This window comes from Daldinia vernicosa (assembly GCF_022497035.1).
Source record: "Daldinia vernicosa strain CBS 139.73 unplaced genomic scaffold F5Y00scaffold_47, whole genome shotgun sequence".
NCBI lineage: Eukaryota > Fungi > Ascomycota > Sordariomycetes > Xylariales > Hypoxylaceae > Daldinia > Daldinia vernicosa.
The window spans coordinates 182382-197649 of NW_025953963.1; the positions used below are offsets into that span (position 1 = coordinate 182382).

Here is a 15268-nt window from a genome sequence, read left to right on the forward strand (position 1 = left end):
CTTCGGGGTCATTTCGGATTCGAGTCCCTCTTGAGATTGCCAGCGCCTTGCCGTGGCTTTCAGGGGCCAATCTTTGCATCTCACTCGTCCTTGCAGGGTGCCCCATTCCCTGCACGAAGGGTTGCATTCCCTTGGGCGGCGCATCGTTGGTTGCATCCCTTCGATTATGTGCCTCCCGGCGGTTTATAGTGACACCGATGCGCGTCAGGTTCGGATCATCTCGCCCCCTCGAGTCGGCCAGCCCACTGTGCAGGCGCCCGGTTCGGTTGGTCAGGGGACTCCACTGCGCTACTCACGTCTAGTAAAATCTCGTCGTTAGATCTGGGGGGGTTGATCTTTCGTCAGTTTTACATCGCCTCTGAGCTAGACCTCTGATCCATAGTAGCAAAGAAATTCTCATGCATCGTCGGCTATCCTCCCGTTCTTGATACTTGTTTCCGAGGGCGAGGGAGCGTTGGCTGGTTCGGATATGCCAATGCGACGAATACTTGTTATTCTTAGCCCAGCGTCTCTCCTTGTGGTCTCATCTAGTGATGTCTGACTGTACCTGATTTCTTGGATTGCACTTCTACTTTTGCTCTGTGGGTTGCCCGTGGCCCTTGACCTTGGTATTACACTGCCTCCAAGGCCATAAACACGGGTATCACTGTTTTTTTCATCACAATCTCCGGCTTGCTGGGGATATGAAGAAGAACTTCCATTACTATTCTTTATTTTAATGCCCGTATGGTCTAACGCTGCCGTACATTACATTCGATGAGGTCTTCCCCATATTGCTTCAACGTTAGAATAATAGTAAGTACCAAAGTCCAAAGTTGGAAAGACTTTCACAGAAATATTATTACTAAATTATCGATTACAATTATTACACCGGGTTGTACACCGAGTTGTGCGATCACTATTAGACTACTTCCCTCCGATATTCCACAGCTCGCCGAATCTGGTCCCCGCCTGCTTCACCAACCTGGCCGGGTTGCCCACCTCGACAATCTCACCCTTGTCCATAACGACAACACGATCATAATCCATGACCATGTCCAAGTGGTGGCTTACGGCTACAACCGTGTACTCCTTAAACTCGACGCCGATCACCTCTTGCATTACCTTCTCTGTCTCTCTGTCGACACTCGAACTTACTTCATCAAGTAGTAAAACACCACCCTCAGTACCTCCACCACCAAGCCCAAGACTACGTGCTCGGATACGTCTGCGGAGGATTGCCCGAGCAAGAGAAAAGAGCTGTCGCTGTCCTTGACTTAGCGTGCTGGCTGTCAGCCCTGTCTTAAGCCCGCCTCGATCGCGCACAAATGTCCATAAGCCCACTGCTTCGAGGACGGCTCTAGAATCCGCGGCTGTCGAAACATTGGAAGGATCTAGATTTTCCTGGAAAGTAGAACCATCGGGTAGAAATACAATATCCTGAGGAATAACAATAATACGTTGTCGGAGAGTGGTCCGGTCTACACGGTGGAGAGGTGTATTGTCTATGGATATGCGATCGGGTGTATCGTCGACTGGGTCTAGAAGTTTCATCAAAAGGGCGACGAGGGACGATTTGCCACTTCCTGTCCGACCACAAACCGCGACTTTTTCCCCGGGAGAAATTTCGAGTTGAATATTCTTCAGTGCCATACTTGATATTTCGCCTGCACTTTCGGCACTAGAGAATGTAAGCTCTTGTTTGGTTCGATGCTAAAAGGGGGTATTGGTACCCGTAATCGGCTGAGACACCCTTAAGGGAGATTTCCCCGTGCTGTGGCCACTCCTCAGGCGGAATAATATCCTCCTCATCCTTGTCCTCCGATCCAGAGTCCTTCTCGAAAGACTTTAGTCGAGTAATAGCACCAAGCGAAGTTTCAAGCAGCGTATAGTACGCGACGACATTCGTGAGTGTTTCTCCGAATCCCATCAAAGCTATTAAAGACGCGCCGGTGAAGCCGGAGTTCGAGCGTAAGCTGATAGCAAGGGCTGTAAGTATAACGGCAATTACAGCGACGACGAAATTTAGCACTAAGCCAAGCCACCTGAAAGACTATGTTAGATATTGAGAGCACAACGTTAAACGGATATGTGAATTCATGGAAATCCGAGACGGTGGTTAGCTGAATTGTGGTGATGGGGGAATCAGATGGGGAAGGAGAACTGACTGTTGAATCATAGTTAGGAGGTATGCAGGCCGCTGGGACGTATCCAAGAGGTATCTATTCTTTGCACAGTCGTTGGCGATAAAACCAAAGGCTCGAAGGGTGACGACACCATTCGACGTGTCAAGAAAATGAGTGCTATGCGTGTTAATAAAATCTGCTAGGTTTCGATAAATTCATTCGAACCAGTCTGGCTAAAGATGGAGGCTAAGCCACCACGGGATTTACCACGAATTCAAGATGGAATTTACTTACTAGAGTGGACTTTTCGCTTCTAGATCTAGTAATCTGAGCTGTCTCGAAGTTCGAAGATAGAACTTTTGAATTCCGTATAATACAGCTATTAGAAACGGGTAGCTAATTGCTAGGAATGGCGACGAAGTAGCGATAACGGCCGCCTGGCCGATGGCGACAAGTACGGCGTTCATCACGTTAAAGAGAGCATGAGGGAGATCGCTGTCGATGAGGTTAAGATCTTGAGAAAACAGATTCGTGATGATCCCTTGGTCGGTGGTAGTCAAGAAACTTAGCGGTGCGTGTGTAAGTGTCCGCAGAGCATCGTCGTGAAGAGACTTTCCTGACCGGTTGATAACTGTAATATAGATTAGGACTGCAAGGAATAACAACGTCAGCAAGGCGCTCGTCTGGAGCAAAGCATAGATTCCTGCGTAGTAATCAAAAGAGTGTGACGGATTTGAAAGTGTAGCATCATCCGACCAGTACTTCAACCACACTATTGAAAAATTGCAAAAGAAGCTAAAGAGCATGCCTAAAACGATCAGACAAGTACCGAGCACCATCCCCATACTCTTCAGATATACCATGTAGGCTACTTTGTCGCCCATGAGACGTCTCTTATCGTTTATTTTCAGCACGGGAGGCAGTGTACGTATCTTTTCTAATGAGTTATGCGAAGGTTCAGGGGCGTCGGATTCGGACTCGGCTTTTTCACAGGCCATCTGGCTTGCAGATGAGGATTGGACACCAAGACTATGAACATAGCTTCGATTAAGCATAAGATCGTCAAATGTACCTTGCTCGGCGACGGATCCGTCTGGAGCCAAAGCAATAACGTGCGCGGCGGTAGGAAGATGACGGACAGAGTGAGTACAGAGTACAACGGTTGTTTGGCGTCTTTTGATGATCCCATTCGACCCAAACACACGCTGAAATATCACATCTTCAGTGTCTGCATCTAAGCCGCTGAATACATCATCCATAATTAGGAGGTTAGACTGCAGGTAAAGGCACCTCGCTAGTGACACACGTTGCTTCTGGCCTCCGGAAAGAGTTATACCATTGCTACCGACATTCGTCATATCCTTCAGAGGCAGCGTCTCGAAATCAACGCCCAGCATTGTTCCGTCAACGACCTCAGCATACCGCTCAGGATCGAATGGCGAATACCCAATAATATTCTCCCTGATGCTGCCATTCGAAAGAAACGGTGTCTGGCTACAATAGCCCACACGCTGGAGATTGCTAGTTATCGTGACTGTCCCTCGATGGTACGGTATTTCTCCAAGGAAGGCTTTGCATAAAGACGATTTTCCTGATGCAACAGGGCCTACGATCATTGTGAGACAACCTTCAAGGATCTCAACATCGATATTATTGAGAACCATCTTATTTGGTTCCCAACCGAAACTACCATCCTTTATAGTAGCAGCCAGCAAGGCTGAAGTCTCATCCACGAAGGGCTTTTCTGTTGAATCTTGCGATTCCGTAAACGCAATGCGAAAATCATCTCGTGACTTTCTTTCCAGAAATTCTTGAATACGGCCGAGGCAAGCTAGCGCTCCGAAGAATTGAGGTAAAGTTCGGAATAGATTCCTAAGAGGAGATGTCATTAATAGAAGGTAAGATACGGAAGTAAATAGCCTGGCGGTGTCTAGGCTTCTCCGGGCCACTGCAAAAGTCACGGCTGGGGAGATGAGTAAAGGGATATAGGCAAAGACTCCGGCTGTTAGTAGTAATGTTCGATAATTCTGACCTGCTTTTATTTCATCGACTCGAAGCTTTTCGACGGCACGAGCAATCGGATGAGTGAGACCAGAGAGTTTAATGCTTTTCATCGTCGCAATAACCCTTGAGGTGAGACCAACGCGTTTTTGAACGCCGGCTACCCACGTTCTTTGTCCCTTGCCCGTAAAACGTGCGATGGCACCAATTCCGCTTGCACATATCAAGACTATAATTATAGGAGCCACGAATGCAGCGCCAAGTGACCTGTACAATAACACACTCGCAAATCCAACCTCAATAAAATTTGACCACTAGGATAATAGAATTAGCGGTGTTAACACTTATTCCAGATAAAAGCTTTAATAATTATCAAGATAACTTGGTTAATTTAGCGGAGGGCATAATCGTAGATGAGGGGGTAGAAACTTGGTAAGTAGAAAAGGGGTAATTAAGAAATACACATACAATTTCATGTAAAGACTTAAATCCACTCATGATATGTTCTACATCCGTACTCATCAATGTTATAGAAGCATTCTCGTCTTCAAGAGCCTCTGTAGCTTTTGCGTAAACGGCCGTAACGAGGCAGGCTCGTGCCATGTAGAGCACCCGATGGTGAGCATACCAATACAGCGCCGTCGAAATTGCAATGGAGAAATAGATGCAGATGCTGGCGCCAATAAAGCCGTACCCAACGTTATCTAGAAATGCCGATTCGGATTGCGACAATCGTGTCGTAAGGCTGCTTATAAATAGGGGCTGGCAGAAAATGAATCCGATCCTGGCAAGTCTTGCGGGAATTGGGAGTATGAGAGGTACTAAAAGAGTCCGAGCTAAAATCTTGATAAGACTAGGTTTATGACCCTTAAGCCTTGCATCGTTCATTCTCTGGGTAAAGATTTTTGAGAGGCGATCGGCAGCCATGTTCTGGTCAAGCGGATATAAGTCCTTTATATCCAAAACCCTGCGATAACCTTCGAGAAATAGCCCGTTGAGCCAAGAGTAAATACATAGGTCGAATATGCTGCTCGTTTCTTCTGGGCTATGTTCTTTAGTATTCCAGATGACCCATTTGACTTTCCGTTGAGCCTCAAGCAAGATTATAACAAATTTCGTAACCAATATAGCCGTAAAAATAGCGGAAAAGACCATCTCTGGTCTAGTCTGAGAAGCCAGCCAAAACGTACGGACCTGGGCAATATCAAACAGGAGCGTCCAAAAGAGATATGCGCCCAGAAGAATCGATGGCCTTGGTGACTTTTCATGATCAAAGTAAGATAACCCAATCATGCAAAAGCCAGTAAAAAGGCGAAGTACGGAAGAAGCAATGTCAACATTGTCCGCGCCAAGCGAGAGAACATTAATAAGGACATTCGAAGAAACCTCTAGGAGAGTATATAAACCGAGAACACCCTAAGAAGATAGATGTGTGAGTTTATGCGGTCATAAAAATTCATCCTGTAGCTTAGATGTTATTTTATCGAAAGGACACTTACAAGTTTTATCAGTCTTAACAACGGAGCGTCGACGATCGTAGGTCTTTTTGCAAGCAGATAAATTCTCCATAATGATGAAAGAATGAATATAACCGAAGGCGTGAGAGAGAAAAAAAGCTGTTCGAACTTGACGGTAAAGTCGAAGTCACCCCGACATCCTACGACGCTAGGTCCCAGGGATTGATCGTTAGCATTTACACAAGTAGAAAACAACATCCTGCCGGGGGTACAATCAGCTACGGCGTCGGATAGAAGTTGTTCGCACAGAGCCTTGGGCAGTTCCATGTTCATATTCCCCAGAGATACACAGATATATATTAGGTAGGTACTTTACACTTTACACTTCACACTTCACACTTAGTAAAATAACTAAAAATTGTCTTACTACGTTCGGTATAGACATGACGAGTCCACGTCTGAGTCTGAATCGTCTGAATCCGAGTGTTCATTCGCGGGGCGTTACCAAACATGGTACAATACAGAGTACCGTACTATAGAGCCGTTTCGGCCGGGATACGGGGTGATTGGGGAATTCCATAGTCATTTATTTGTTACGGGCCGACACGTTGGGTTTCTCTAAAATGCTCTTATTCTAACTTCGATACGGTAGGCCAGAGTGAATATCAGACTAGAAGAGAGATAGATGACCTGTTGCTAAGAACTGGCGTTTGGCATTGAATTTGAATCTTAGCCGCGACGTTAGCATCTAGACGCTGTAACGAATGTTGTATTAGGTGGTAGAAATAGGTGGCAGAAATAGGCGCTACATTTATGTGCTGTTCTGTTGTCGTAATTGAGAACGGGTCTTTATCGATAGCGCGCTCCGAATATTACATAACAGCCTAACAGCCTAACCTCGAACTAAAGCGCGCTACGCAGTACCTAAGGTTCCCAGAAGCGGCAGCTAACCGTTAGTGTATTTCACTTGTCGACGCAATCCACGTACAATACAACCTTCAATACAACAGGGGTAAAGATACCATCATGCAACATTCAGGGTAGAATTACGAAGGCCGCGTCTTCCATTGGCGTATGGCGTAAGGCGGTATGCCTAGATGTCTATGCCTAATGGCTAGACAACTGCATACCTACCTAGGTAGGTTTACCCTAGGTTAGATACAACACACTGATACACATACTTCGTAATTGTCGTATGAAATAGAATTGTGTCTAGCAAAACAAAACGAAACGAAAACACCGACTAGCCATGGCGAATGAAGCCAGCAAGTTGGACGTCCGCGTTCTTCAACAGCCGCATCTTCCCATCTTTACACGAGTCTACCGAGGCGCCGTCATCTACGCAATCCAAATATTCGGAGCGCCGCTATACTGGTTCCGAGACTGGGCTCATCCCCCGGAGATCCCTCCGAACTATGTAAAAACATATCCGTGTCGACCGTCTTTGCCAATTAGGGTCTTTTTCCCCAAGTCGTACAACCCCGAGACCGCCAAGGCGACTCTACCGACCATATTTACTATCCACGGCGGCGGGTTCTGCTTCGGCCGGGTAAGCGATAATGATGATTGGAATGCGCATTTCGCCAATATGCACAATGTGCTTGTAGTCGCCCTCAATTACCGTAAAGCCCCGTGGCATCCTTTCCCGACTGCAACCTACGATCTCGAAGCCCTCATCTTAGCCATACTTGACGATGATAGCCTTCCGATCGACAAGACCCGCATAGCCATCGGCGGCTTCTCCGCAGGTGGTAGCTTGACCCTCAGTGTATGTCAGCTGCCCTCGATCCGAGAAAAGGTTAGGCCCTCGGCCGCCGTACCTATATATGCTGTTATAGACAAGACTATTCCTCCCGAAGTCAAAGTCAAAACTCGATACTATAAGCCTGGTCTCGGCCCGGGTATGCGCTCTGCGCCGGTTGATTACCTAGCGACGCTATCTCCATTATTCCTATCGAGTTATATCGAACCGGGCTTTAACACAGCAGACCCGCTGCTATCACCATACTTTGCTCCTCGAAATACCCTGCCTCCGCACATCTTCTTTATCGGAACAGAGCTGGATCAGCTTGCACACGAAACTGTAGGTCATAAGAGTCCAAAGCAGCTACCAAGTTACTAACGTATTTTCAAGTGGTGCATGGCGAATAAACTAGCAGGACGACCGGAGCCGCCGTTGACGGATATTGTGGGCCAGGAGAAGCTAGGACCAGGAAAAGGGGAGCTCATTTTAGACGATGAGAGATTTGCGTTCGAACATATCGAGGATGAAGGGAAGAGCAGTGTACGCTGGTTACTGATACCCGATCAGATCCACGGATTTGATCAGGTACCACCTCGGTGGCTTGGGGAAGAGGGGTTAGAGGATGCGAAGTTGAAAGAGACAGCGTATCAGAAAATTCTTGGAGAGTGGCTGCTCGGATTTGTGTGGAAATAAACGCCCCGTTGGCTATCATCGTTTACTATTTCCGAACAGGATCTCTCAAGTCTTACCTAAGATAGGCAGGATACATTCATGCTACAGATCACATCACCAATTTATACATAGGTACCTAGGGCACTTATAAGATCCTAGGAAAAGGAAAAGGGTCGACTCGACTATTAGTATATGAAAACGCTCGGTAAGGTATGTATGTACGAAATAGCTACATAATATACAATGTTCAAATATCAAATTTCGCATTTCGGGGTTAATATACGTAAACGAAGTTCGGATTTTCCTTGTCTGTCAAGTTCTGGAACGCCGTCGCGTTCAGCCCCTCTGCGTTATCCGTGATCACACCGGTTTCTCGCAAAACAGCACGGACTTTCTCTTTTCGTCTGTTTTCCCACTTGAACGCGCACCGGAAAACGAAGAATAGGAGGAATTCGGCAACGTTTGCGACAAGGAGAGATCCGATGCCGAGATGGTAAGATGGCGCCTGTTCGGACTTGTAAAAGAAGGGTCCGGCGATGTTTCCGACGCACGAGCCAAACCAGACCATCCCAGACACGATCATCTTCTTAGATTGTCCTCCTGTGTTGCTCGTTACTAGAGACAGAGAAATTACGAACGATGCCTGGTAGGAACCGGTCAGGTAGCTAGTAACTCTTAGCACTGGTTGAAATACTATTTCTCTGAGCGGACTCCCAAACTTACAAGCATATCAATCGTCCAACGTAGGCGTTAGTAGGCGCGAGTAAGAAGCCCAAGCTTCCACCGATGGTAGGCAGCATGAACAAAGCAGAAACAATCGTGCGGCTGTTAGCCGGCATATACTTATTAACAAGAGCCCCGAGACCGATCCAGATGACGACGAGAACACCCTGCGGTATGCCTAGTAAGGCCGTGTGTAGTGTATCAAACCCTAGCCCCTGGATAACTAAAGTTGAGAAATTAGAGATGCCTCCGTTCGGGATCGCGCCGAGAAAGCCAAATAATACGAAGAGCCAAGTCTTGTAGTCGAGATAAGCTTCCTTGATCTGGCCCCAATTGATTCTTTGGTGCTCGATTCCGGTCTGATTGCGGCGAATACGGGCTATCATGAGGAATCGTTCTTGTTTGCTGAAGCCCCGGAATGTGGTGGGCGAGTTCGGCAGGAGCAGGAACAGGACGATGCTCCAGAAAGTACACAGCGCTCCTACGACGATAAACTCGTATCGCCACGAGCGAAGTGCGCCCTCGATCTGGCCAATCCCGTACCCTAGGTATTTATGTTAATCGCTACGATTCCGTTCGTACATACGGAAGTATCGGGTTGCCACTCACCAATAAGACCACCACCAGCTATCCCAATACCGTTCCAAGCATACCACGCCGAGATACGAGAAGGCTGCTCTTCACGCGTATAATACATCGAAGTTATAAGCATGAAAGCCGGGTCCGCAATAGCTTCGAAAGCACCGGAAAGTATCCTTAAAGCAGTGAGGCCAGCAAAGTTGCTAGCTGCGGCTTGGGCCATCAAGAGCACTCCCCACATGAATATGTTGAACGCCAAGTAATAGGCAGGCGGACAGCGTTGCATGATGAGGTTCGACGGGATGGACCAGAAGAGCCAGCCGAAGTAGAAAATGCTCGAAAGCCACGAGTACTCGGCCCCCTTCAAGTGAAGGTCCGGCTGGATGCCAAAAATAGCAGCATAGGAGAGGGTGGTCTTGTCGACATACTGGACAACATGGTTAGTCTCGCTGGTTTCTCGATATAGACGGATATCTATACATAGAAGAAGTAGCATATTCCCAGTAGAGGCAGTATGCGTCTATCCAACTTCCGCTTAAGCTTCTTCTCGGCTTCTTTGTCAATGGAAGCTTCATCTGGATATTGCCGCAAGGCCTCGGCATACATTTCCGCATGTCGCTGATCAATCATAGTAGCAATTTTCACATTATTTTCGACATGCTCGGATCCGCCATTGTGGACCTGCTCGGAGGCTTCTTTGATGTCATGGCCGAAGACAGCCATGATGGGTATGTCGAGTCTACTGGTGGGGTTGTTTGGCGGCGGTTATAACGAAGGACTTTGAGTAGTTAGAAGATGCATTAGGAAGACAGCTACACGCCAAACATTTTACATATAATCTTGACATCTCAATATTGAACTTAGGCTAGTGTTGATCAACAGCTTAACAACCAGACCACGACCAAGTTATAAGCCCCGATTTATGCATAACCCGGGGTACGGGGTCTGGGGCAGAGGAGAGACACACTAGGAGGTACCTTACCCCGTATAACCTCGCAATCTTGTTCAGATATATAGGTACCGGGAGAACCGGAATTGATATTACTATTTGTCGGTTAGAATACCTCCCTTTTCAGGCGGAGAACGACCTATTACTCGAGCCAGTCCACGAGTTGCTATATGTATAAAATGAGGGATAGAGTATGTGATGATGGCCTTTGTATAATCAATAGTCTTGATTTGTATACTGAAAGAGCTGAAACCACGAGGATTGGTGGATTATTGGCTCCCTATTCCCCGCATTAAGGTTGCATTATAGATAGCATCTCCATCGTTACTCCATACTCCTCGTCTCTCTACGTAATGTTGCTTTATGACGACGCTATTCTAGGCTATCTAGAGAACTGAAACTAGCATTCCTGGACTTGATTTACTCTTGGCTGATGTCGTAGAAATAAAATGCTTCAACTCGAGCAATCACTTATACTTGCTGAATATATTCAGATAACTATAATTATTAGTTATAGGTCGCCTATTAATAGTCCCGAGGTATGCTAATCCATCTTTGCTGGTGAACCACTCTTAGGCTCATCATTAAATGGCCTTAGGATGGCTAGATCGCGACGAAGAGGGCGGCGCGCATGTCTCCCCTTCTGTTGACTCCCAACTACTTATAAATGACATCAAAATAGTTTGCTATGAAGCCTATGGTGTATCTAGCAGAAACCTAGTTAACAACAAGGTTTCAATTTCGCAACTGATAGGATAAATATTAATCTTGTGATTTCTTAGCAGCCTTGACTCGCTGATTCCGATGCGATGAGTCCAGCAGGAGACTATAGTGCAACCCACGTATTAGCTTAGGTAAGTGGAAAAGGCCTATTCATAGAATATAATCCGGCAATATCTACTTCCTAATTAATTATGGAATCAATAGTCGATAGAGTTTCGTAGATTTAAATGGTAAGAGAGTATGGAGTTGTTGTGAACATAATTCTCTAATGAAAATCTTCAAGTGCATTGATAACTGAGCACATTCGAGCTTACATCCGAATAATTATACTCTAATCAAAGAAAGATCCCACGTGCTTGCCCGCCGTTTTCGAATACAATTAACAATTTTCTCTTGTCAAATGTGTGACATGGGGCCCCCCTACCGCCCGATTCGTCGCCTAGCATCTCAGCGCGACAGGTTGGTTGGGGCCTCGACGAATAAGACTTCGGAAGAGAACAACGTGCTCCCTTACTCTCCCCGCACCGTGCTGGGGGTAGCCAGATAATCCAAAAAGCAAAATGCTACCACCTCCCAAGTTCGGCATTCTTATTGCTTTTTTACTCGTGAAAAAGTTGTCCTTGGCATCGTGCTGAGTCGAGATGGCTGGCTGGCTGATCTTCCGGCAACGGCCTGCCGTATGTGTCGCAAGCGCAGACTGACCGGGCCGAAAGCAGGAGCTGATTATTAGATACTAATTATATAGGTAAAAGTATTTAATAAAGTATTAACCCGCAACGAGTTGTTCCCGTTTATCTGTAGGTTGTTGTTATTCATAGCATTAGCTTTAGCTTCAAGTATGAACGTACTCTTACTCACGGCCTCCCTAGCTGTGAGCGCTATCGGTGCCAGTGTAAAATACCGGACTAGTGGTGACACAGCGCCAAGCGTGAATAAGACTACTTGCAATGGCATAGTCTATGAGTATGAGGAGCTTGCTGGCTACGGATACGTTGTCTCTGATGCGGTTGACAAGTTCGGCGACACGCTCGGCGGACTTGGCTCCTCTATACATCTAGATTCGGGTGCTTGGAAGAAGCTTGATAATGGGAGTTACTCGGGCGTCTTGTGGTCCTTGCCTGATCGTGGCTGGTAAGTAACCCTTTTCAACCTGTTTTGTGATGCCCTTGAAATGAATGCAGTTAAAGTTGGGCTATTAAAGCTGTTGGAGCTTGTTATAAAATACTACGGATCCAAGGGGCCTTAGTATCTACTCATTTGAAGATCAGAGGCGTTGACTTATTGCTACTAGGAACACTCAAGGGACGCTTAACTTCAACCCCCGAGTCCATAAATTCAATATTATCTCCACACCGAAACCTGATGCAACCGTGGACAACCCTTCTACTCCGAACTTATACTTTGAGTACTTAGACACGATACTCTTCTCCGGACCTGACGGGACGCCTTGCACTGGGTTGGATGCCGATGCCACTGGGCACATATCATTCTCTGGCTTCCCCGATCTTCCAGTTGCTACTTATACGGGCGACGGCTTTGGCGGAGATGGACCGGGTGGTAAACGTATCCCTGTTGATGCAGAGGGACTCTATGTGAATGACGATTCCAGCTTTTGGGTGTCCGACGAATATGGTCCCTATATATGTGAGTTTTGATCCTGTATCTAAAACGAACGAAATCTTTGACTAATATGAATGGTTAGATCTATTTAGCCCAGATGGCAAGATGCTCAGCGCAATTCGTCCCAATGACGCGATCGTACCGGTGCGCAACGACGAAACTTCGTTCTCTGCTGATAGCCCGCCTTTTTATATCGACAACGGTGAAGGAGATGATGTAGACCCAGCGGATCCTGATAGTGGCCGTGACAACAATCATGGTAAGTTCCTATGCTCTGTATGTGCGATATGAGGTGGATGTAATCTAAAATATTCAAAACGTAGGTTTCGAGGGCCTCACTGTCTCGGAAGACGGCAAGTCGTTGTGGGTACTTCTGCAGGCCGCAACTGTCCAAGATGGTGTAAGTGCAGTACTCTACCAAGCCACGATAGCCTATGGCCCTAGCAGGACACGGCGGAATGCCTATTAACGGATTGATACTTGACTGGACTGTTTAAAAGCTAACTATAGCACTAGGGCTTGGAGAAGCAAACCATGCGATATACTAGATTCCTTAAGTATGATGTTTCGAATCGACTTGCACCGGTCTACGCAGGGGAATGGGTTGTGCCTCTGCCCCTTTATAATGATCCGACGGCGAAGGAGTCTAAGAATCCCAAAGTAGCCGCGCAGTCCGAGATACACGCCCTCGAGAATGGTCAATTCTTCGTCCTTTCTAGAGACTCTGACGCTGGCCACGGTACCGATAGTTCTCTTTCCGTCTATCGCCAGCTCGATGTCTTCGATATTTCCGACGCCACGGATGTCAAGGCAGCTGGAGACTATGATTGCACCGGCTGTAACGTTGCAAAGTCCGATAGTGGGAAGCTCAAGAAGAAGATCACGGCAGCGAAATATTGCAGCTTCCTCGACTTCAATGTTAATGCGCAACTAAACCGATTCGGCATCCACAATGGTGGCGACCAAGACCAATATCTACTGGTATGTCATCCCCGCTACTCATAAACGTAAGCTCAGGTGCGGCTTAGGGCTGACTTATCAAAATATGAAGAACGAGAAATGGGAGTCTATTGGAAAAGTTCCTGTTGATCCCAGTGTCTCCAATGGAGAATTCTATGTCTTTAGTCTAAGCGATAATGACTTTATCACTCAAAAAGGCTTTATGAATGGAGGTAAGCTTCCGTATTCCGACGCGAGCGGCTATAATCTCGATAGCCAAGCTCTTGTGTTCAAAATACGGATTTCAGCTTAAAATGGAGAGCCACGACTATTGTTATTAATTGTTGTTAATAATCCGTATATATAACATCAAAAATAGTAACAGACGGGCCGCGGCCATGTGAACCACTTCTACTTGACTTTGTAGGGGTAGTAATGGAACTTTCCAAAGCCATCTACCGGCCAATCAATAGGTGATGCATTTTTTGACAGTTTGACAGAAACAGATTCAGGGTCCAGTGAAGGCTTCTTCTTAATTCGAGGACCCCTGACTAGAGTCAAGGCGAAGTAGGTTGAAGGTCCAGCCTTGGTTGTGTTGGTTGGGCACCAGCAATTGCGTGGTTGTCCACAAAATATGACCCAGCGCTTCGAGTTTCACGGTCGCGGGAGGACGTACGAACATACGCACGTAAGCGCGAAAAGTAGGCTCTTGACTCGTTAAGCCATCTGGGGATTTGAACGTAGCGACTACATCGTATCTCGTTACGAATTAGAAATTGTATGGTTGAGAAATGCAGACTTGAAAAGGGGAAACTACTCAGCCACTTAACGCGTTGTGGAGGATAGAAAGTCTAGTTGGCAGGTTGGATAGCACGGACCACATTAGTTTATCGATATCTGCGATATGTAAGTCGCTAGTGTAAGTGAGCGGGACGAGAAAGCCTGATAAGCCCGATTCGAAAGCTTGATGAATTTGAACGACGTCACTCTGCATCAAAGACTTGGCTTTAATATCCTGGAAGTGAAGCTTGGGAACTTCTCCACCCATCGCAACACGAAATTCTAGATCCCGTCGAGATCCACGAAAAACAAGCACTAATATCTTTATGGGACACATCATCTTTCTCCGACGCTGTCAAACTTGTACTTTCGTCTCGGCGTCTTCCATGTCCGGCCCCATTCACCAAGGATACCAGGGATAATCGGCACGCATTGTATTGGTGGACCCTCACGATACATAACGTACCTGGCTCAGTACTTGGATCATCCAAGTTGGATGGGCTAGCTGGCTAGATATGGTCATATTGGTGAAATGCAACTTTGATAAATCTTACTGTTGTACGAAGAAGCAGATCCATGGGTAACTGGTTGCTGAGGCCTTGGATTAGGACGAATATAACAACCCAAGCGCTGCCCAATTTTCAATTACCGCCAAGGAGTTGAAGGGAGTACGAAGCCTTTGTGCTATTTGTTATTTGCTTCTAGAGTTGTCCTTCTCCTCATAATATGATGGATGTTTTATATGATAGGTACCTCCTAAGGGGAAGGTACTGCATTAGATTAGGTACGGCCCTTGCAATTTTCTAGTGACGGAATTTTTATGATAAAACCTTACTATAGGTAGTAGCTTCGATGTTACACTAGCATAGTCCAGCAGTCACGCCCTCTTGCTTCAGTTTGGTTGATTGGTCTTGGTTCCCTCCCGGTATTGCTTGTGTGGGGCCTTTGGGTGCATGGTGGCTGTATTGGCCTATAT

At 46.6% G+C, this 15268-nt stretch overlaps 4 protein-coding genes across 4 annotated transcripts; 2 read left to right on the top strand and 2 right to left on the bottom strand.

The window, feature by feature from the left end:
• Positions 1-906: 906 nt before the first annotated feature.
• Positions 907-5821, bottom strand: F5Y00DRAFT_254840 (putative ABC multidrug transporter; the record flags this gene model as incomplete). The annotated part of the gene is made up of 6 exons (XM_048010218.1): positions 907-1660; positions 1713-2024; positions 2148-2282; positions 2400-4420; positions 4575-5522; positions 5606-5821. The coding sequence occupies 6 exons, from the start codon at positions 5819-5821 to the stop codon at positions 907-909; spliced, it is 4386 nt and encodes a 1461-aa protein (XP_047862092.1).
• A 717-nt stretch (positions 5822-6538) lies between these two features.
• Positions 6539-8238, top strand: F5Y00DRAFT_244680 (alpha/beta-hydrolase). The gene is made up of 2 exons (XM_048008860.1): positions 6539-7646; positions 7698-8238. Exons 1-2 carry the CDS (start codon positions 6813-6815, stop codon positions 7998-8000), a joined length of 1137 nt encoding a protein of 378 aa, XP_047862093.1. The 5' UTR covers positions 6539-6812; the 3' UTR covers positions 8001-8238.
• Positions 8239-8253: 15 nt separating this feature from the next.
• F5Y00DRAFT_272260 (MFS general substrate transporter) lies at positions 8254-10004 on the bottom strand (the record flags this gene model as incomplete). The annotated part of the gene is made up of 4 exons (XM_048012942.1): positions 8254-8644; positions 8703-9246; positions 9312-9708; positions 9762-10004. The coding sequence occupies 4 exons, from the start codon at positions 10002-10004 to the stop codon at positions 8254-8256; spliced, it is 1575 nt and encodes a 524-aa protein (XP_047862094.1).
• Positions 10005-11756: 1752 nt separating this feature from the next.
• F5Y00DRAFT_244683 (esterase-like activity of phytase-domain-containing protein) lies at positions 11757-14311 on the top strand. The gene is made up of 6 exons (XM_048008861.1): positions 11757-12084; positions 12245-12597; positions 12656-12832; positions 12897-12973; positions 13090-13554; positions 13625-14311. Exons 1-6 carry the CDS (start codon positions 11792-11794, stop codon positions 13823-13825), a joined length of 1566 nt encoding a protein of 521 aa, XP_047862095.1. The 5' UTR covers positions 11757-11791; the 3' UTR covers positions 13826-14311.
• Positions 14312-15268: the final 957 nt, after the last annotated feature.